General features: G+C 38.3%; 1 protein-coding gene and 1 non-coding gene across 2 annotated transcripts in view; both read left to right on the top strand.

Moving 5' to 3' along the window:
- Positions 1-22,483, top strand: part of IPO7 (importin 7) — a 51,790-nt gene extending 29,307 nt beyond the window's left edge. The window contains exons 5-25 of the mRNA XM_004593796.4: positions 640-796; positions 1,625-1,714; positions 4,457-4,551; positions 4,648-4,732; positions 7,144-7,278; positions 7,879-7,978; positions 8,529-8,605; positions 8,732-8,848; positions 10,845-10,934; positions 11,289-11,454; positions 11,615-11,775; positions 13,276-13,404; positions 15,193-15,259; positions 15,339-15,464; positions 15,565-15,662; positions 16,327-16,422; positions 16,527-16,747; positions 16,833-17,038; positions 18,681-18,887; positions 20,035-20,151; positions 20,708-22,483. Of these exons, the coding sequence (XP_004593853.1) occupies positions 640-796; positions 1,625-1,714; positions 4,457-4,551; positions 4,648-4,732; positions 7,144-7,278; positions 7,879-7,978; positions 8,529-8,605; positions 8,732-8,848; positions 10,845-10,934; positions 11,289-11,454; positions 11,615-11,775; positions 13,276-13,404; positions 15,193-15,259; positions 15,339-15,464; positions 15,565-15,662; positions 16,327-16,422; positions 16,527-16,747; positions 16,833-17,038; positions 18,681-18,887; positions 20,035-20,151; positions 20,708-20,805 (2,638 nt within the window). The 3' untranslated portion in view covers positions 20,806-22,483. The remainder of the gene's footprint in view (positions 1-639; positions 797-1,624; positions 1,715-4,456; positions 4,552-4,647; positions 4,733-7,143; positions 7,279-7,878; positions 7,979-8,528; positions 8,606-8,731; positions 8,849-10,844; positions 10,935-11,288; positions 11,455-11,614; positions 11,776-13,275; positions 13,405-15,192; positions 15,260-15,338; positions 15,465-15,564; positions 15,663-16,326; positions 16,423-16,526; positions 16,748-16,832; positions 17,039-18,680; positions 18,888-20,034; positions 20,152-20,707) is intronic.
- On the top strand, positions 11,030-11,212 carry LOC118759606 (small nucleolar RNA SNORA23). Its single transcript, XR_004996296.1, has one exon. It is a non-coding gene; the product is annotated as a small nucleolar RNA SNORA23 (small nucleolar RNA).
- Positions 22,484-23,056: the final 573 nt, after the last annotated feature.

Genomic DNA, 23,056 nt, shown 5'->3' with positions numbered 1-23,056 from the left:
TGTAACAGCCCTGTGGAAATCTGTTGTCGCTCCCTGTGGCAAAATACATTATGTCTGCTATGACTTATATAACTGTTGCCCCACAAGGGGTCGGTGAAGATCACAAGTAGTTATTGAGGTCTTGTAAACCAATGGTTTCTGGAAGTACAAAGGCCTTATAATGCCTTTAGAAATAAAATTTTCTGCTAGCTACATGCCATTTCTTTAAGGCTATTAGTTGTTCATCAGCTGTTGCATTTAAAGCCAGGCATTATAACTTCTTACTTGTAATGGTATCCTCAACCAGGAACCGCATAGTAATATAATTAAGAGGACAAACTCTGGATCAAAGTCCCTAGTTTATACCTAGTTGTGTATAACAATAGGGAAAAAATTTAACATCTGTCCCTCAGTTGGCTCAACCATAGATAAGGGAAGATTTACTAGAGGCCTTCAAGATTATTTATCTTAAAATATGTTCAGTTAAATATTAGATATTCTGTTATTTGAGGTTTTAGGATTTTGCTGGTTGATTTACTTTAAAGAAAATTTTTAAGTTGGTTAGGAAGTAGTTGTGTACATTTGTGTGAACAAACAGGTGGTTGTGTGTAAGTTTCAGAGATAAATTCTTACAGAATTAGTTTGTATTCCTACCCAAAGGTATAAGAAACCAGAGGAGCGGAGCCCATTGGTAGCAGCAATGCAACATTTTCTGCCGGTTCTCAAGGATCGATTTATTCAGCTGCTCTCTGATCAGTCTGATCAGTCTGTCCTCATCCAGAAACAGATATTCAAGATCTTCTATGCTCTTGTGCAGGTAATTTTTATGAAGCAGTTTTCAAATATAAAATGTCAATCTGTTGTTTATCACATTGAAAATGAACAGTTTTAGATCTAAACAATAACTACATTTGAGAATGTAGATTAAATTGATGGCTGCTGCTTCTCAGTGCCAACCCTAATTAGTCTTTTTAATGTATTTATTATAAGAGAGAATCCTCCCACTCAGTTCCCTAATTTTATTCGTTTGTTGGAATGGCCAGAGAGCCAACGTCAGGACCTGGGAACATAGTTCTCCCATTTGTGGTGCAGCAGAAGCCAGTTAATGGAGCCACTACCACTGTCTAAAGAAAATAATTTTTTTTTCTTTTGATATTGTAGATGTCCAGAAATCCTAAATTGATTGTGATTTTATTGTCCTAGTAAGATTTATCCAAGGAATGTAAGAATGGATTAATTGCGAATTGTTTTGTTATCAACGATAGACTTATATTTATTCTAGGTAAAGCATTTGATGAATTTTAATATCCATTCCTGTTTTACAAAAATAAACAGAAAAAGGCTGTTAATACTAGAATAGAAATTTATCTAACTTCAAAAAAAAGCTGTTTGCCAGAAATCAACAATACATATCATGCACTAGGTTGAAAATAAAATTAATCCTAATAAGTTGAGAATACTAACAATTCCCAGAGGCACAGCTTCTTTGTACTATAGTGAATAAGCAAAGAAATTTACCTGTGTACTGCCATGGAAATGTGCATCACCTGAACTATTTCTTGGAGGTATTTTGAAAAGGAAAAGAAAGTATAGTTTTCTTTAGTAAAGATTTAAAAGACACTAATTATGACGAACTTTTATTTAGTATACACTTCCACTGGAGCTGATCAACCAACAGAACCTGGCAGAATGGGTAGAAATTCTGAAGACTGTTGTGAACAGGGATGTACCTAATGTAAGTTTCTGAATGCTCTTGAATACTAGTGACTGAATGTTTGATCGTATTGTATGGATTATAAGTAATATTTCATATAACATTCTTTATGAACTTTTAAGAATTTATAAATGTATTTTTCCCAAATCTAGATATCTTCACAGATGTGGATATAGCAAGTAAAAAAAGTTTCAGTCCATGTGTTTCATTTTAATTTTTAATTTAACTTTTAGCCTTGGACAGTTTCTGTGTCGTTTGAATATAATTATATCTTACTGTTTGTCCAAGAATATATTGTCTTCTTGTCTCCCACCCTCCTTCCTTCTTTTTCCTTTGTTTTGAGATAGCATGTTTTAAATTGAAATAGCAGTGACGGTCAGTAATTTGTAAAATAAGGAAATTAAAAAGTAAAAGTCAAAAAGACCTTAATCTCGAGGATTCCTCTGATGGGGAACAGGAATGAAGATGTGATGACCACTAATTAGCTAATGAATAGCATACAAGCTACTCTAACAATAGATCACAAGGAATTTGGAAAATAATCACCAGGTCTCAGGGAACAGGATAAGTAGAACATGAGTTACAGAAACCAGCACAAGTAAACAAGCAGATCTAACTAGAAAAGGAATGTACCAAGACTTTGTTTGTACTTAAATACATTTAGACCACAACCACTAAAAGAAGAGGAAGATGGTGGAGTTGCTTCATACCTCCCCAGGCATGCCTTGCCAGCATGGCGGCCTGCAATCTCAGCAGAAAGTATGCTTCCTGCAGAATTCTCAGTTGGCCCAGAACGTTTGAGATTCAGGGTCCTTGGGCATTGTGTGGTCTGATTTTTGGGGGCAAACCTGTAACACCTTAGTCTGAAAGGTCGAGTGACAGGAAGAGACGGAGAAAGAGATCTTTCTGTTGGTTCGCATCTCTAATAGCTGTGACGGTTGGAGTTGGTCTAGACTGAGGCCAGAAACCATGAGGTTGATCCAGATCTCCCATGTGGGTGGCCAGGGGACCAAGTAGTTGGACCATCTCCATATGCTTTCCCTGGTGTCTTACTCACTAATTGGATTGCAAGAAGAGCAGCCAGACTTGAACTGTATTTCTGGTATGGGATACCAGCTGTGCCACAATGATGGCTCTTTTTTTTTTTCTTTATTTCATTTTAATTCTGTTTCTTAATATCTTCTGAATTACATTAAGATCTCAATTTTTTAAAAAGATTTATTTATTTTTATTACAAAGTCAGATATAAAGGGAAGAGGAGAGACAGCGAAAGATATTCTGTCTGATGATTCACTCCCCAAGTGTCTGCAACGGCAGGTGCTGTGCCATTCCGAAGCCAGGAGCCAGGAACTTCTTCCAGGTCTCTCACATGGGTGCAGGGACCCAAAGCTTTGGGCCGTCCTTGACTGCTTTCCCAGGCCACAAGCAGGGAGCTGGATGGGAAGTGGGGCTGATGGAGTTAGAACTGGCGCCCATATAGGATCCTGGCGTGTGCAAGGCGAGGACTTAGCCACTAGGCCACCGTGTCGGGCCCAAGATCTCATAATTTTATTTTAGCGTCACAATTACTGATATACCAGTGATTTAGAAGTTGTCCATGGGCCCCGGCATGGTAGCCTAGTGGCTAAAGTCCTCACCTTGCATGCACCAGGATCCCACTTGGACACCAGTTCTAATCCCTTTGGCCCCTCTTCCTATCCAGTTCGCTGCTTGTGGCCTGGGAAAGCAGTCAAGGATGACTTTAGCCTTGGGATCCTGCACCCGCGTAGGAGACAAAAGGGAAATTTCTGGTTTCTGGCTTCAGATCAACTCAGCTTCAGCTGTTGAAGCTGCTTAGGAAGTGAAGATCTTTCTCTATCTCTCCTTCTCTCTATAAATCTTTCCAATTAAAATAAATATATTTTTTAAATATACTCTGTAATTTGTTACTCATTTGAAGAATAACTGTATTAAGATAGTATATATACTCTTTTAAACAACACAATTCAATGGATTTTAGTACCAAAAAGAGGGTCAGAGAGGTCATTTGTTTACTGATTCACTCCCCAATTGGCCAAAGTTTCCAAAGGTTGGCCAGGCTGAAGCCGGAAATTCCCTCCAGGTCTCCCACATGGTTAAAGGGACCTGCTGCCTTGAGCTATCCTCTACTGCTTTCCTAAGCCATTAGCACAAAGCTGAAATGGTGCAGCTGGAACTCAAAACTATTGCCCATAGAGGATGCTGTCTCCAATATAGAGTAATTTTAAAAAATAACAATAAAGACGAAGAAGTAGTTTATTCTTAAAGCCATGTAAGCCAGACTGGACGAGGCAGAAGCCATGAGCTTTGTGTGTAACATCCAGGTCTCCCACACGGGTTGTGGAGATTTACATTCTCTGCCTTCCGAGGTGCATTATTAGCAGGAATTTGGCCTGGAAACAGTGAAGGCAGAACTCCAACTGGCACTCCAGTATGGTCTCCAGATGTTCCAAGCAGCAACTTCATCCACTAGACCATAGCACCTACACCACCAAAACTGTAGAATCATTTCAGAGGTAGAGAGAAAGTGACTGCATAGGCTCCTTCTTTACTTCCAGATGTGCATAAGTATCTGTGAAGGCCAGAGCTATGCTGGGAGTGCTGTCCAGGTTCCTGACCAGAGAGGCACGAGCCTAGTTAGTTTACTTATCAATGGACGGGAAGCTGTGCTCAGCAGCCACAGTTGGGAGTCTCGACACCATAGTGTGGGATGTTGCCATTAAGTGAATAAATTTCTTTTTAAAGGAAACACTTCAAGTTGAAGAAGATGATAGACCCGAGTTACCATGGTGGAAATGCAAGAAGTGGGCTTTACATATTTTAGCAAGGCTTTTTGAAAGGTAAGCTTTTATCCAAAAGATGACTTAATTTTTAAGCTTTTATTTTTCACAGTGTAAATAAGCATTATGAAACTGAGCATTTTTAATGTTCCTTAGATATGGAAGCCCTGGCAATGTTTCCAAGGAGTATAATGAATTTGCTGAAGTATTTCTGAAGGCATTTGCAGTTGCTGTCCAGCAAGTAAGTTGAAGATAGTTTAGTTTCTGCTTGCTTATTTCTGCTGTTTTCATCTAAAGTGCACATTGAAATCCTGTAGTGATTCTCGGGTATTTGGTGAGAATAAAGGTGAAGACTAAATGATTCACTGATCCATTCAAAAGTGTATTTGTAGGCCTGGTGCCGTAGCCTAGGGACTAAAGTCCTTACCTTGCACGCCAGGATCCAATATGGCTGCTGGTTTGTGTCCCTGCTGCTCCACTTCCCTTCCAGCTCTCTGCTTATGGCCTGGGAAAGCAGTGGATGGAAGTTCCTTCCTCTCTTGCTCCTTTATATAAATTTGACTTTCCAACTAAAAACTATTTTTTAAAGATTATTTATGTTTTGATGAAAAGTACCTTTTTTTTTTCCTAAGAAAGTATTTTTAATGTCCTGCGCTGTACACCTAATTAATTCAGGCTATCTAAATGTTTTTGCATAATTTGAAAAGAAAATCACATCTGTATATTAGATATATCTTTTAAAATTGGAAAACAGGGCAGGGCGCAGTAGCCTAGCAGCTGAAGTCCTCGCCTTGTACACGCCGGGATCCCATATGGGTGCCAGTTCTAATCCTGGCAGCTCCACTTCCCATCCAGCTCCCTGCTTGTGGCCTGGGAAAGCAGTCGAGGATGGCCCAAAGCCTTGGGACCTTGCACCCTTGTGGATGACCTGGAGGAATCCTGGCTTTGGGTTGCTGAAGCACCAGGCCATTGCGCTCACTTGGGGAGTGAATCATCAGATGGAAGATCTTCCTGTCTGTCTCTCCTCCTCTCTGTATATCTGACTTTGTAATAAAAATATCTTTTTTAAAAAATTGGAAAACTGTCAAACTAATCATGATTTCCATAAATGTTCACATTAGTAATATTCAACATGCTATGAAATCATAGGCTCATTTTGTTCACTTTTGACAAATATGCCATTTTTTGTTTATTAGTTCTTTCAAGTGTGAAATAGTATTTCTTGGAGTGACTTACCCCAACCTGCAACACAGTCTCACAGGTGCTTTTCTTGTAGTCTTCATACTTTGATATAAGGTAGATGGGCTGTGTGGGTAAAGGCATGTGTATAACTTTAATTTTATTTCATTAATGGTATTTTTTAAGGGTTTATTTTTTTATATTTTTATTTTCAAGTGAGAGTCATACAGAGAATTAACATTTCCCACATCTTAATGACCTTGGTGCCTGGCTGCTCCTTTTTTTTTTTTTAAAGATGCATTTATATTTATTGGAAATGCACATAGGAGGAGAGACAGAGAGGAAGAACATCCGTCCGATGATTCACTCCCCAAGTGAGTGTAATGAGCAGAGCTGCGCTGATCCAAAGCCATGAGCCCAGAGCCTCCTCGTGACTCCCATGCGGATGCAGGGTCCCAAGGCTTTGTGCCATTCTCAACTGCTTTTCCATGCCACAAACAAGGAGCTAGATAGGAAGTGGGGCTGCTGGGATTTGATCCGTTACCCATATGAGATCCCCGCATGTGCAATGCGAGGACTTTGGCCACTATGCTACTGCTTTTGGCCCTCATTAAGGGTATTCTTTTTTTTTTTTTTTTAAGATTTATTTATTTTTATTACAAAGTCAGGTAGACAGAGAAGAGGAGAGACAGAGAGGAACATCTTCCATCCAATGATTCACTCCCCAAGTGACCGCAATGGCCGGTGCTGTGCCGATCCAAAGCCAGGAACCTGGAACCTCCTCCAGGTCTCCCACGTGGGTGCAGGATCCCAAGGCTTTGGGCCGTCCTCTACTGCTTTCCCAGGCCACAAGCAGGGAGCTACATGGAAAGCAGGGCTGCAAGGATTAGAACTGGCGCCCATATGGGATCCCGGCGCGTTCAAGGCGAGGACTTTAGCCACTAGGCCACTGCACCGGGCCCATTAAGGGTATTCTTAAGGAAAACTTACGTTACAACTATGTAATTCTTTTTTTTTTTTTTTTAATATATTTTTTTTAAAGATTTATTTTATTTTTATTACAACGTCAGATATACTGAGAGGAGGAGAGACAGAGAGGAAATGGAGCTGCTGGGATCAGAACCAGCGGCCATATGGGATCAAGGCAAGGACCTTAGCCACTAGGCCACGCCGCCGAGCCCCACAACTATGTAATTCTTAAGAATGCAATGCTTTAAAAATTGTGTTAGTCCCACTTCCTTGATTCCTGTTAGACATTAGAAATTTTAGTGCCAGTTTATAAATAGTAGAATAGGGTCAGCGGTACAAATAGTATCTTAAAACAATTTTGGAAATAGTTTTGCTCTAATAGACCTAGGCATCCTATGATGATGACCTAGATATTACTCTGTGTCAAATGTTTTAATTGGTTTGAAAGTGATTTACAATTTCTCTTGGAATCATGTTGTGTGATGTTAATTTGTTTTCTCAAAGGTTTTATTGAAGGTGCTGTATCAGTACAAGGAGAAGCAGTATATGGCTCCTCGAGTTTTGCAACAAACATTAAATTACATTAATCAAGGAGTTTCTCATGCTCTTACCTGGAAGAATCTGAAGCCTCATATACAGGTAATCATTTTCTTTCTAAAATCTTTCTCTAGCAAATAAGATAGAAGTGACAATAGTTAGCATAAATGTTGAAAAATTGGGTGTTTTATTGTGTTACTTAGTCTTGTAGTGACTCACAGTATATCAGAAAAGCCGACACTTGGTGCAAACTTTGGAATAGTTTGCCTGTCTTTTTAATCTGCAGCTGTTACTTCCAGGTTTGCATTTGGGTCCTTACTCTTGATTAACATTTTTGTCATTCTTTTTGGGGTTTAAAAAAAAGACTTTCACCAAATTCCAGAATGGCTGGCTTGTCTGCTAGTTCTGTATGTGGTGTATTTTCTTCAGTAGAGCTGTAGATTTGATAGAATAGATTTTATGTTGTATTTTCTCATAATACTTAATGCCACCTGGGTACATATGTCTTGTTTTTACACAGTAATTGCAGAAAAGTTCGGTAGTTGAAATTATGATGCATTGAATGTTTCACTAAAGTTTGCTTTTATGCATCAAGATACATCATTTAGATTTTTTTAAGATTTTGTTTTTAATTGTAGGTGAAATTGGACAGTTTAAACTTGAAAGCTGAAAGCTGCATCTTTCTTAACTTTTAAATTACAGGGCATTATCCAAGATGTCATTTTTCCATTGATGTGCTATACAGATGCTGATGAGGAACTTTGGCAAGAAGATCCTTATGAATATATACGCATGAAGTTTGGTAAGGAATTTTCATTTTACATTAAGCAATATGGCAGCAGTTAGGATAAAATTAGTTCTGTATGGTCGTCCTTGTGATCTTAGCTATGGCGATTAAGTTGATCAGCTGTGCTTATGGCATGGTCCATAACTTAGATATTCAAGATCACACCTTTCTCATATTTGTTGAAACATACTGTTGGCTCACAGCTCAGCCATCTTTCATGTAGAAATGAGAAGTTACATATTGAGCCCTATGTGAACATGTATGAGATATATGTGAAAGTAAAGGCTATGATTGGCTCATGTTTGGAGTATGTTCTCCCTAGGCCTATCTTTGAGATTTCTTGTAGTTCTCTGTGACCTTATTGGAAAATTTTTTCAAAAGTAGTATTTTGTGTGAAAGAAATGACAGATCAAAATTTAATTTACGAAATTATGTGTTTTAAGAGTTACGGAAATCTGAGTTGACTTTCATATTCCCTTTATTCGAACATGTAGTTACTTTTTAATTTCTTTGCACATTAGGTAATGTGAAAATCTTTACATTTTTCTTGAAATTTATTCTCTAGATGTATTTGAAGATTTCATTTCTCCTACCACTGCTGCCCAGACACTTTTGTTTACAGCCTGTAGTAAAAGGAAAGAGGTATGTTTCACAAAGTTTGCTCAAATGCATACTTTTAAATGGCGATCATTTGAATCATTTTGATAGTATGTTTTTAAGAATCTTTGGAATGTCTAGTAAATTATTAGTTACCTGTTTAAAATTTAGGTGCTGCAGAAGACTATGGGATTCTGTTACCAGATTCTTACAGAACCAAATGCTGATCCTCGAAAAAAAGATGGGGCATTGCATATGATTGGATCTTTGGCTGAAATACTTCTAAAGGTATCTCTTTAATTTGTATGCATATTTGTGGGTATTTTATTTAAATCAGCAGATTTTAAGGTCGCAAAACACTTACCATGCAATTTTGCCCACTTAAAAGATACAAAATGATGGTTCCCAGTATAGCTCAAGCTATATAACCATTACCCCTATTCTAATTCAAAAACATTTTTATCACAGTATGCCCTGTGGTAGTCATCTACATGTCACCTCAAACCTCCCAGCCCTCAGCTTGCACTAAATTGCTTTTTTTTTTTAAAGATTTATTTATTTTATTACAAAGTCAGATATACAGAGAGGAGGAGAGACAGGAAGATCTTCCGTCCAATGATTCACTCCCCAAGTGAGCGCAACGGGCCGGTGCTGCACCAATCTGAAGCTGGGAACCTGGAACCTCTTCCAGGTCTCCCATGTAGGTGCAGGGTCCCAAATCTTTGGACTGTCCTCGAGTGCTTTCCCAGGCCACAAGCAGGGAGCTGGATGGGAAGTACAGCTGCCGGGATTAGAACCGGCGTCCATATGGGATCCCGGCGCGTTCAAGGCGAGGACTTTGGCTGCTAGGCCTTGCCACCAGGCCCCAATACTACTTTTGTTTCTGTGGATTGTTTGTTCTGATTATCTCATTAAAATGTAGTAGGTCAAACCAGAGTTCAGTGTGTTTGTGTAGATGTAGAATAATGTCTTCAAGGTTCAGCCGTGTTCCAGCCTGTGTCTTTCCTGTTGTCAGAGTTGAGCTCGTCTGGAGCTGGGGGCTTCTTCAGGCTGTCCTTGACTGCTCTCCCGGACCACAAGCTGAGAGCTGGATAGGAAGTGAAGTGCTGGGACACAAACCCCTCCCGTATGGGATGCTGACCCTTGCAAGGAGAGATTAGCCAATTGAGCCATCACACCAGGCCCAGTCCACTGCCCTTTTATTAGTTTTTTTTCACATTTGTTTTCTGTACCAATCAAGGAAATTTTTTTTTCTAATATAATTTTTTTATTATATTTTTGACAATCTTAACATAGTTAATTAGGGTCAAAAGTTTCAAGGACTATAGGAAAGTGGGTAAGACTTATTATTTCCATATTGTTTCCTTCATGTATTGGAGGTAAGGGGGAATATTCTAAACAAACTTAACCCTTAAAAAATACTCAAGATTCAGGAAAGCATCTTTTTGGATGTTTATTTGAAAGCAGAGTTTTCTCCAATTGTATTCTTTCAATATTTTAAAGTTATTTTAGAAGGTAGAGAATAAAATTTAACCATACTTTTATAAATAAGACACTTTCTATTAACGTTTAGTATAATTATTTTTTAGTGAGTGTTAAAATATTAAAATATATTCAAGTATTTTTGGTGTGATAAAGTGCTAGAGTTAAGAAAATGATGTGGGGCCCGGTGGAGTGGCCTAGCGGCTGAAGTCCTCACTTTGAACGCCCCGGGATCCCATATGGACGCCGGTTCTAATCCCGGCAGCTCCACTTCCCATCCAGCTCCCTGCTTGTGGCCTGGGAAAGCAGTTGAGGATGGCCCAAGGCTTTGGGACCCTGCACCCGTGTGGGAGACCCGGAAGAGGTTCCTGGTTCCCGGCTTCGGATCGGTGCAGCACCAGCCCGTTGCAGCTCACTTGGGAGTGAATGATCGGATGGAAGATCTTCCTCTCTGTCTCTCCTCCTCTCTCTGTATATCTGACTTTGTAATAAAAATAAATAAATCTTAATAATAATAATAATGTGAGTGCTGAAATGCAAAGAATCAGGAAAATGTTGTTGCATGTTCAGCCATTTTTAAGTAAATTTGTATTTTATTCCTTACAGCTTAGCATACTGCTTGACACATAGAACACAAAACAAATGTTTCAATATATATAATGATTAGATTTATAGCCTGTTTTTTCTGTTGCATGTTTTAGTATTTAGGTACTTTTAAGCTAAATACTAAGATTTATCAGCTTGGAAGGTTAGGTGCTTGAATTTGGAACTGTTTAAAAGTAACTTTTGTTGATGTTTACAGAAAAAGATCTATAAGGATCAGATGGAATACATGTTGCAGAATCATGTGTTTCCTCTCTTCAGCAGTGACCTAGGCTACATGAGAGCACGGGTATGTTTTAAAGATATATTAATTTCTGTATCTTTTAATGGGAAACTATTTTTATAATGTCCAGTGTAGTGTTGAATGTCAATGTTGTCATGGCTGCTGTAATGTGTGCATAGGTTTTAATCTGTGTCTGGTAGCAGTGTCTGTGTGCGTTTTGCACTCAGATCTTGCTATTCACACATACCGAGCGGCCACAGAGTAACATGGGATCATAGTACTGGTCTAGTGTTGTCTCTTTGGACATAACTACCACTGGCCAGCCTCCAAACTCCCAAACATAGAATGCTCGGAATAGTCATGGCTTAGGGGAATTTAATGTGACTATTTTTACTAACTCCCAGTGCTTTTTTTAAAAAGGCTTGCTGGGTGCTTCACTACTTTTGTGAAGTGAAATTCAAAAGTGATCAGAACCTTCAGACTGCTTTAGAGCTAACAAGAAGATGTCTGATTGATGACAGAGAAATGCCTGTGAAAGTGGAAGCTGCCATAGCTCTTCAGGTGTTGATTAGCAATCAAGAAAAAGGTAAAGGATTTATATTAAGAAATTGTGTGAGCCCTTTCCCATAATTATATAAGACATAAATAATTCTGGAAACTTAGAATTCCTCTTTTATGTGTATAAATATTTCTTTTCACTCTTTGGTGTCAGTTATGATATTTGAAGAACTTTTCTCCTTCTGCAGCTAAAGAATACATCACACCATTCATCAGACCTGTAATGCAGGCTCTTCTTCATATTATAAGAGAAACAGAAAATGATGATCTTACCAATGTAATTCAGAAAATGATCTGTGAATATAGTGAAGAAGTCACTCCTATTGCAGTAGAAATGACACAACATTTGGTATGTTGTTTACAAACTAATATTGATGAAGATATTTTTAATTTAATTCTCAGTGGGTAGTAAATATTTATTTACAGTAATTTTTTTAAGGTTTATCTGCTAGGCAGAGTTATGGAGAGAAAAGGACAAATTGACCTTCCCTTTACTGGTTCTCTTTCCAAAGGGCTACAGTCGTGAGCTGGGCCAGGCCCACGCCGGGCGCAGGAAATTGTTCTGGGTTTTCCCAACAGGTTGACAGACCCTTTAGCTTTTTCCACTGGTGTCTCCTCGGCACAATAGCTTGGAGCTGGATGGAAGTAAAGAAGCCAGGACTCAAACTCAAACTCAAACTTTGATAGATACTTTTAATTCACACAAAGCCCTCTGTGAGAATTATTTCTATTTTACAGAGAAAATGTGAAGTATAAAAGGTTGAACTCTGATCAAACTCCAGGGTTAGGGCTAAGATTTAGATTCAGCTAACCCAGGCCTCAGCATGGCTGTTTGTTCCATTTGAAAAGTTGATTACCATTTTACAAAATTTTTTATCAACCCACTTTATGACTGTTTAGAGTTTACTGGTAATTACAATGAAAGCACTCTTTAAGCATGTTAAATGTGTCATGTCATTTCATCTTTACACTATTTTTGTGAATCCCACAAATGACATGTCAGATAGTGTGAAGAGGTCAGGTAGCCGATTTAAGGTAAACAGTGCACAGAGCTTTTGGAACCTAAAATCTATCTGATTTGTTGTTCTTATATCAATGGGAACATTGAAAAGCTGCGTGACAGAGTTTTTTTCATTGGTTGGTTCACTCCTCAAATGTGTGCTGTAGTCAGGGCTGGGTCTGGCTAAAACCAGGAACCCGTAGTGCAGTTCCATCCAAGTCTCCCATGTGAGCAGCAAGACTCCAGCCTTTCATCTATTATCTGATGTTTCTCAATTTGCAGTAGCAGGAATCTAAGTCATAAGTCAAACAGCTGAGATCCAAATTGTCACTCCAGTATGGGATGTGAGCATCCCACTAGCAATTTGGCGCACTATACTGCAACACCCTGCCCCTTAGGAATCTTGGGTGGCAGGTAGGGGTGGAGGGGGGGATTATCTGGAGGGAGAAGAGACACATCTATATAGTGGTCCACTCCCCAGGTAGACCCAAACAGCCAGAGCTGGGCCAGGCTGAAGTCAAAAGCCAAGAGCTCCATCTGGGTCTCTCTCATGTGGGTGCAGAGGCCCAAGTGCTTGGGACACCTGCTGCTTTTCTCAGGCCATTGTCAGGGAGCTGTTAAGTGAAACACCTGAGATATACACACACTAGTGTTCATGTAAGACGCGAGTATGCTGGCATTCCAGGTAATGGCTTTACAAGATCAGATCCCTACAGGATCTTTACATTTATTTTTTGAGAAGCAAAGCAGGGCAGACACAAGGACAGTTTATTAAAACTAGATGTCTTATACCAAAACATGTATTATAATGCTTCAGTGACAAATCTAAATAAACTCTCTTGTATCTAGGCAATGACATTTAACCAGGTAATTCAGACTGGACCAGATGAAGAAGGAAGTGACGACAAAGCAGTCACTGCTATGGGGATTTTGAATACAATAGACACGCTTCTTAGTGTAGTTGAAGATCATAAAGAGGTAAGAAAATGACCTATTGTTGCTGGTGTTTAGGGAATATCAAGCCATTCTACATTGGCCCTTGCATGTATTTCTTAAACCATACCAAAAAAGGAGGAAACTCTAATGTGTCTTTTGATCACCACCGAGGTTTTAACATTTTACAATGATTCTTAGTACGAAAAAGTTGCATATAAATGCAGGTAAAGTCATTAGCACCTTTTTCCTGTTTTCTTCCCTCATCTAATAATCTCTGTCATGAATTTGTTCTGTAGATATCTTATCCATAAGCCATTTGACCTGGAACATGAAATTTTTGTATTCTGTGCTTGAAATAGAAATAAGCAAAAGACATTATAGAAATACAATGTTTTAGCAGATTAGTTATTTACTTTGAGTAATTAAAATTTTATTAAGCATAATGCAATCGAAGTGGATGTCTTTTAAATCTCATTAGTAGATAATGTCCCCATCTACCCATTTTAATATCTAAATGAGATTTCATATTGACAACTGAGAATAAATTCCATGATTCACTATACTACAAATAATGGAATTGATTTAAGAATTGTTAGGCTTGGTTGAAACAATTTCCTTTTTTATTTTTTCTAAAGGTTTATTCACTAATTAATTTGAAAGGCTTGCTTATAGAGATCTTTAATCTGCTGGTTCACTCAAATAGCTACATTAGCCAAAGGTTGGCTGCTCTGAAGACGGGAGCTTCTTCCTGGTTTCCCAGATGAGTACAAGGGCGCAGGCATTTGGGACTATGGGTGCTTTGTCAAGGTGTAAGCAGGTAGTTTTATTGAAAGTGAAATAGCTGGTATCTGAATCAAATCAGTGCTCTTTCAAGATGCTGCCACTGCAGGTGGAGGCTTAGCTTACACTATTGCACCAGCCCCTGCTTTTGTTTTTAAGATATATTTATTTTAAAGGCAGAATAATGGAGATAAGAGACACTTTCCATGTGCTGATGCACTGCCCAAATGGTCACAATAATCTCGCCTAAGCCAAGGGCTTGGAACTCCAAGTCTATTTTGCACATGTAGGGGCACCAGTTCTTCCACCATCTCCTGCTACTTTGCCAAATACATTATTGGGAATCATATGTGAAATAGGGCAGCCATGAAGCAAACTGGTGCCCGTGTGTGTGATCCAAGCATTGCAAACGGCAGTTTAACCCACTGTGCCTCATTTCCAGCCATTTGATAGCAGAGTTAAAGTAGTTTTTAAGATAAAGTTACTTTTTTATCAATATTACTATCTTTGTTTTATTGATTTATTTAAACAGATATTATGGAGCAGAGGTGGGGTGACGAGGAGGGGAAAGATAAAGACTTAGATCCATTGGTTCACTTTCCAGATATCCCCAAAAACAAGGGATCATGGGCCTGGATCTATTTTTTTTTTTTTTTTTTTTTTTTTTTAATTTGAAAGACAGTTACAGAGAGGAGAGACATAAATCTTTCATCTGCTGGTTGACTCCCTGAATGGCTGTCCTGGCCAGAACTGGGCTGATCCAAAGTTAGGAGATAGGTTTTCCACTTGTGTGCAGGGACCCAAGCACCTGGGCTGGTCCTGCTGCTTTTCCAGCCCATTAACAGATAGCTTGAGCAGAAGTAGGTACCCAGGAATCATACCAGTGCGCATATTGGATGCTGGCATTGCAGGCAGCCCCATAAAACAGAAATTATTTCTTAGTAGTATATTAAACATATATTTAAGATTACTTAAATATAGTATGCAATATTTTGTTAATTTTTCAGTATGTTGCAGATTCATGTGATTACTTTTTTTCTTCTCTTTTAGATAACCCAGCAACTTGAGGGAATCTGCTTACAGGTCATTGGTACTGTTTTGCAACAACATGTCTTAGGTATTTTACCTCTGATTGTTTGAAGTTCATGTAATTTCACACTAGTCAGAGTTTTTATTAACTCAGTATTCTCTTTTAGAATTCTATGAGGAGATCTTTTCTTTAGCGCATAGTTTGACTTGTCAACAAGTGTCTCCACAAATGTGGCAGCTTTTGCCTCTCGTGTTTGAGGTGTTTCAGCAAGATGGCTTTGATTACTTTACTGGTAAGTCATGTCAGCATGAAACCACTGAGGTTCTCCCCCCACCCCTGGACTATTTTATATTTGTAAAGATGTGTAACTGATGCCTTTTTATTAAATGCAGATATGATGCCTCTTCTGCATAATTATGTAACAGTTGACACAGATACACTTCTGTCAGATACCAAGTATCTTGAAATGATATACAGTATGTGCAAAAAGGTAGGTCATATTTAGATCATAGCAGACTGTATGAGCTTGCTGCTCTAAGATGTATGAAACTGAAGACATGTGTGACTCCATATTTAGGTGAACATTTGGATCAAACAGAATCAAGAGCTCTAAAAGTGATGTGCTTTTTGTGGGTTCTATTATTACCCTTATTGCAGAAAAGCTATTTAATACCTGGACAGTAGAGATAGACCCATGTCATACCCTTCCCTGTTCCAGAATGCTTGTCCTTAGCTCCTTAGTCTTTGGGTGGTAACTAGTTTGTCAAGTCCATGTGTTATCTCAGGTAGCATTTGCCATCTCTACTCCATGCCCCCAACTCATTTCCCCCCCCATTTTATGTAAAATTGGTATTCCTAGAATTGTAATATCTTGGTATTATTGTATTTATTGGTAAAGATTAGTTTTTTAGCCACCACTTTTACATGGAGAATCGGTGGTTACCATCATGGTATAGTGTAAGGTGTCATTATAGGATTGGTAGTTTCGTTACATAGAACAGTGTAACACTGTGCTATACTATGCCCAATAGGCAGGCAACTACAGATCCTCACGTCTGTTGTATGATGAATATTACAACATTTAATGTTAGCCTACACACAGAAAAGATAAAAAGTCTCATGAAATCTTACCAATTTCATACTGTATTGACCAGGTTCTTACAGGAGTTGCAGGAGAAGATGCAGAATGCCACGCAGCAAAATTGTTGGAGGTCATCATTCTGCAGTGCAAAGGACGTGGCATTGACCAGGTCAGTGAAGCTGATGGAATGATTCATCTTTTAGACTCTTAAGAGGAAATAGCTAGAAGGCTTTTAATTCCAGTCTTGTTATATCTTGTTATCCTTCTTTACAGTGCATTCCCTTATTTGTGGAAGCAGCTTTAGAGAGACTGACAAGAGAAGTTAAGACAAGTGAACTTCGAACAATGTGCCTGCAGGTTGCAATTGCAGCATTATATTATAACCCACATCTACTACTCAATACCTTAGAAAATCTTCGCTTCCCAAATAATGTTGAACCAGTTACAAATCATTTTATTACACAGTGGCTTAATGATGTTGACTGTTTCTTGGGGTAAGTGATATTTGGATGTACATGAGAAGTTTTGCTATTTAAAATTTAAAATGAAGGAAAAATAATTTAATTTTAACTTTTTTAGACTCCATGACCGAAAGATGTGTGTTCTTGGCCTGTGTGCTCTTATTGATATGGAACAAATACCACAAGTTTTAAATCAGGTTTCTGGACAGATACTGCCAGCTTTTATTCTCTTATTTAATGGATTAAAAAGAGCATATGCCTGCCATGCAGAACATGAAAATGACAGTGATGATGATGATGAAGCTGAAGATGATGATGAAACTGGTAAGGGCTTTGCTGTGGAAGAGGGCCCATGTTGTCTAGTTGTAAATATCACTGGGATTTCCACCACCCCCTTCCCTCCCCCCTGTTTTTTTTTTTTAAGACGGAGCAACTGAGCCAGTGTCCTCCATTGCTGGTTCATTTCACAAATGGCTGTAGTGGCAACAGCTGGGTCAGGCTCTTTTTTTATTATTATTATTATTATTAAGATTTGTTTTATTTTCATTACAAAATCAGATATACAGAGAGGAAGATCCTCCGTCCAATGATTCACTTCCCAAGTGAACACAGCAGCCGGTGTTGCGCCGGTGTGAAGCCAGGAGCCAGGAACTTCCTGTAGGTCTCCCATGTGGGTGCAGGGTCCCAAGGCTTTGGGCCGTCCTCGACTGCTTTCCCAGGCCACAAGCAGGGAGCTGGATGGGAAGTGGAGCTGCCAGGATCAGACCTGGCACCTCTATGGGATCCCGGCGCATTCAGTGGGAGGACTTTAGCTGCTGGGCCACAGCGCCCAGCCCTGGGCCAGGCTCTTGATACAGGTCTCCCAAATGGGTGGCAAGGTCGTAAGTGTTTTGATCATCATCTACTGCATTATTAGATACATTAGCCAGTTAACCCACTGCACCACAGTGCCAGTCTCTTGACTTCTTTTTTCTCAGAGAAATGCAGGCTCATAAAGTTGTGTTCAGTGCATGATTGGCTGTACAGATTCAAAGGAGTCAGTTGTTATGCTCTTTTCAAAAATAACTGTCATCCTTTGGGGAAGTGCTTAAACCAAATTGGGACAAGTGTGTACAGCATTTTAAGCTACCTTTTGAGACAATGTCTTCCCATAACAGAATGACTGGTTTTGAGCCCCAGCTCGGTTTTTATCCAGCTGCCTGGTAGAGTGCCTGAGAGGCAGCAGCTGGTGGATCCTTAATATTGAATACAGCCACTGAAGCATTTGGTGTGTAAACTAGCAAGTTAAAGCTCTGTCTTTGCCTCTCATAAGATTTTTTTATGTAATTTACTAATTTAAGACAGGCTTTGTTAAAAAAAAAAGTCACAGAGGGCCCGGCGCCGTGGCCTAGCAGCCAAAGTCCTCGCCTTGAGCGCACCAGGATCCCATATGGGCTCCAGTTCTAATCCCGGCAGCGCTACTTCCCATCCAGCTCCCTGCTCCCTGCTTGTGGCCTGGGAAAACAGTTGAGGACAGCCCAAAGCTTTGGGACCCTGCACCCATGTGGGAGACCTGGAAGAGGTTCCTGGTTCCTGGCTTCGTATCGGCACAGCACCGGCCGTTGCGGCTCACTTGGGGAGTGAAACATCGGATAGAAGATCTTCCTCTCTGTCTCTCCTTCCTCTGTGTAGCTGAATCTTTTAAAAGATAAAGTCACAGAACGTTCCATGAATATGAACTACATTAGTTTGAATATTTGATTTGATATACAGCATTAGGCTTAGAGCATTCTAATAGTACATTCATAATATGAAATCCTACTTAAAAGTACTACCATTAATGGTAGAAAAGTCATAGTTGGCATTGCTAGACTTCTGTGCTAACATTTATTTTATTGACATGTGACTTACTAAGCATGATGAAGATGATTGTCACTTTGTTCAGTTACAAAATATTTCAGTGTTACATGGGTACTTTTTTTGGCAGAGGAACTGGGGAGTGATGAAGATGATATTGATGAAGATGGGCAGGAATATTTAGAGATTCTGGCTAAACAAGCAGGTGAAGATGGAGATGATGAGGACTGGGAAGAAGATGATGCTGAGGAGACGGCGCTAGAAGGCTATTCTACAATCATTGATGATGAAGATAACCCTGTTGATGAATATCAGATATTTAAAGCTATATTTCAGAGTAAGTCACTTTTATGTATGGATGCATTTTCTGCGTAAAGTTATTCTGTCTAGCCCCTAAAGAAAAAGATTATTACCCATTGGAACCAAAATTATTTCTAAAAGTGCCAAACTCTTTGAGGTATCTTCCCTATTCTTGTTATTTCTCATTTAGTTTGTAATTTTGCAAGATTGACTTCATAGGAAAATAAGATAGTTCAAGAAAGTTACCCCAGGTTAAGGTGCTGTCTGTGCCTGTGTGTGTCCCAGCGGGTCGACTTTTGCTGTAGGTCCCTCCTCGTGCTCTGGAGAAGCTATGGGAAATGGCTGCGATATTAGGTCCCGAACAAATGTACGGGGAAAAAGTGGTTACTTCTGAGGAGCTCGAAAGACTGGGAATTGTTACTGGATTTTCTTCAGAAACATATGTATATATTTTATATGTGAATTTATAAAGTATTATTTTTTTTTAAGTATTATTTTAAAGGCTGAGTTAACAAAGGGGGAAGGAAGGAGGGAAAGGTATTCCCAATAATTATAATGTGGGAGAAAAAATCATGTGATTCAATAATAGGTATTTTTCTTCAGAAAACGTGGTTGGTAAAATGTACCTAATAGATGAGGAAATCAGTATATATTTGGTATTTTTTTGGAGAAATCTCGAGGAAGCCTTTAAATGTAGAGAAAATTCTGTCACATGCTTGTATTAGTTCATTGAAAAAGGGAAACAAACATCTTAAGAATGTGTTCATTTCTCACATTAAGATTTTTTCCTATAATATGTATGTATACATTTATACACATTACCTTAAGTATGTATACACATACGTACGTATATGTACATATAATCATAAAGTGTGACATTTAAATCTGAGAACCATGAAATTGCTGTTCTTTGGAAAGACAATAAAAGGTGTTTTCTTATAAACCATTCTTCATTTTCATGTATCTCCTCAGTGTTTCTGACTTTCAAATGAGGAATTTGAGAATTCTGACAACATCTACCACTTGCTTTAACATGTACAAAATAGTTGGGTTAATTATATTCCTGAAGTCTTCTGAGTTTGTCATTAATGACCTGATGTAATATCTAAATGTATTAGCTAGATAGTGGAGAGACAGAATGAAAGGAAACTTGGCATTTCATTCATCTCTTTTCATTTTGCTAGCTATACAAAACCGTAATCCTGTGTGGTATCAGGCTCTGACTCATGGTCTTAATGAAGAACAAAGGAAACAGTTACAGGACATAGCAACTCTGGCTGATCAAAGAAGAGCAGCCCATGGTATGTTAATAAATTATAACCCTTTATAATTATAACATATTACATATACTATATATAAAACTATACAGTTCATGATGGCACAGCTTCAAAATTTTAGGACAGCATTGTAAAACAGGGTATAAAGCAAATGGCTGTTACAGAAGATACGACTTAGCTCTAATCTAAGGGATTCACTAACAGAGAAGAACTTTGGTTTTGGTTGCCATGTATTGGTTCTGAAGTGTAGTTGAATGCTATCTTCAGTGTGTAGTGTCTTTAATAAGATTCCTTAAGCTTGTGTGTGGGGAGTTAGCTCAGATGGTGCAGCACTAGCTCTCTGCGAGGGGTGGGATCGATACCCAGATTCTCCATGTTCAGTTCTACAGTTTGATTTTGAAAAGGCTAAGAAGATTCCTTAAGCTCATGGTGAGTTTTCAAACAATTTTTACTAAATACAGCCTAAGATTTTGCTACAGAGCCTAATATAAAACAAGTTATTGAGACAACTTTGTGGTTTAGTTGGTTATTAGTATCTTGTCACTTCATTGGTTTTTTTCTCCCATCGTTTATTTTCTAGAATCTAAAATGATTGAGAAACATGGAGGATACAAATTCAGTGCTCCAGTTGTGCCAAGTTCTTTCAATTTTGGAGGTCCGGCGCCAGGAATGAATTGAATTACCATTTTCTTTCCTGCTGTGTGATTGTAGTGAAGAGCTTGTGTTCCTCCTAGTAGTGGTTCGAGAACTGGTTTATGTTATCTACTCTAAACTCCTTGATCAATAGATGGATACAAACAAACAACCCCAGGAGGTGGGACCTGATCATGTAGACTGGCACTGGAAAAGAAACCAGAGGGATTTGTGGGGGAGGGAGAGTCTTGGGGGAGGGGAGGGCGGTATTTTCTTTATTTTTTGAAGAAAGTAAGATCCTGACTCTGAAGCTTCAAGTGACACTGTGGAAATCTGAAACAAGAGGGGATGTCATGAAGGCAGCTTTTCTTTTTCTGAGGAAAAAATAAGCATGGGCTACAGGACTATTTAAAATATCTCATTTACAGTATAAATCTCAAAGGTAGATGTAATTTTTACACCTATGAGTATTTGTCCCATTTCTGTCTATGCCTCACCATTGAGTATACTTTATATGTAAATAAGATAAGGTAATCTGATAGCCTTATTCAATCTTCATTTTCATTCATCAAAGATTGTTCCTATGTAGATTATTGGACATTCATTGTAGCACTACATAACTGATTTAAAATCTGTAAATGAATTAGCACTTTCATATTGAAACAAGCCTGCTAGCCTATGTATAAAAGCAAAATGTTTGCTGTTTATAAAAGGAAGGGGAGGTTATGGGGCGGGGGGCAGGGGTAATTTCAAGTTATTAATTTAAAAAATGAACTAGCAATTTTGTACCTGGTGACTTTGTGGTTGACTCACCTCTGATAGTGACTTGAATTCGATATGTAAAAAGGGGTTAGTGATATTTCATTGCTGCTAAAAATGGCAACTCCCTCTGTGTCCTGTTTTTTTCTTAAAGCTCTCAGTGTTTAAGTGAATATTTGGGTACAAGATCTAAATGTAACGGATAAGAAAGGTGATATCTGAAGCATGTAAATTGGATATAAAGTTCTACTCTTAAAGAGTTAATTTTAGAGTATGACTAAACATCTATATATGCAATCTATTAAAAGAACTTAATTGGGCTATCATGTCTTGATTTTATTAGTTTTTTTACATATATATATATAATTTTTTCTTCACTAGCCTCTTTTTATCCTGTAAGTAGAAAAGTGCAAAAATGTACTTAAAATTGACACCTCCCCACTCTATCCATCTCCTCTAACCCCTCTTGTGGTATCAAAGTTTAACTGTGTAGGCTAAAGGCGCACATGGTTCCCTCCAAAAAGCCACTATTGATGCCACTGCAGTAACAAGCCAGAAACCAAACAGTATAGATAGATTGGTTTGGTTCCCTCTCTTCCTAATTGCATGCTCAAAAATAAGCCTTTATTGGTCTTTATAAACATCTATCAGATGAGTCATACATTGGGTTATTTTTTATATACATGTATATCACAATATTTCAAATTGAAACCAACATCTCAGTGGATTAAAACTATTACATGCTGTTGTCTGAAACAGATTAGAAAATTTGTAACTGTATAAATGAAATGCACATTAATATTTAAAAACACAAAATTAAGAAAACCCATTGGTGTTGTGTTTTTCTTGTATACCAATAATTAATCCATTGCTTTTGGTACTGTTTGGTTTTCTTTTTTAACACTGAAGGAGTAAAAATGTTTCCTTTAATTATGAATTTACTACTAAAATCTTGGCTCCCTCCTCCCCCAGAAAAATTGACCAAACTCAGCCTAAAATGTGTAGGGAAAAACTTCAATGAACTGTATTTCTACTCCCCCAGTCGTAAAGCTGGACACCAGTTGTATACTCCAGGTTGCTTAATGGTATTTCACTGTTACCGAAAATCAACAAGATAAACATGGAGTAATTGTGTATATGCAGCATTGTGATAGAGGGGCAATATTGAGTAGTATTCTTGTCTTTATCTTTTGTCCCCAAAACCTAGCTTTCTTTTTAAAATTTCACTACCCTTGAAATTCGTATTTCCAGTTTCCACATTGTTGTTGTTTAATAAACATCAAATAAAGAATTTAGTTATTCCCATACACACAGTGAAAATTTTCAGAGGTTTTGTTTAATTAGAAAAAATCTATTAGCATGTCTTGGGTATTATGTGCTGCAGTCTCCTGTGTAATCCAAACTAACTTGCATTTACAAATTTTGAGATAATACCTTAGAATTAACTAGATGTTCAAACGATAGTTTAATAGTTTCTTATACATTATGAGCCTTATGTTTTAGTTTTTAGATGAGACTGTAGGGTGTTTGAACATGG

This window comes from Ochotona princeps, chromosome 4, assembly GCF_030435755.1.
Source record: "Ochotona princeps isolate mOchPri1 chromosome 4, mOchPri1.hap1, whole genome shotgun sequence".
NCBI classification, from domain to species: Eukaryota; Metazoa; Chordata; class Mammalia; order Lagomorpha; family Ochotonidae; genus Ochotona; species Ochotona princeps.
This window is presented reverse-complemented; position numbering and strand designations above follow the sequence as displayed.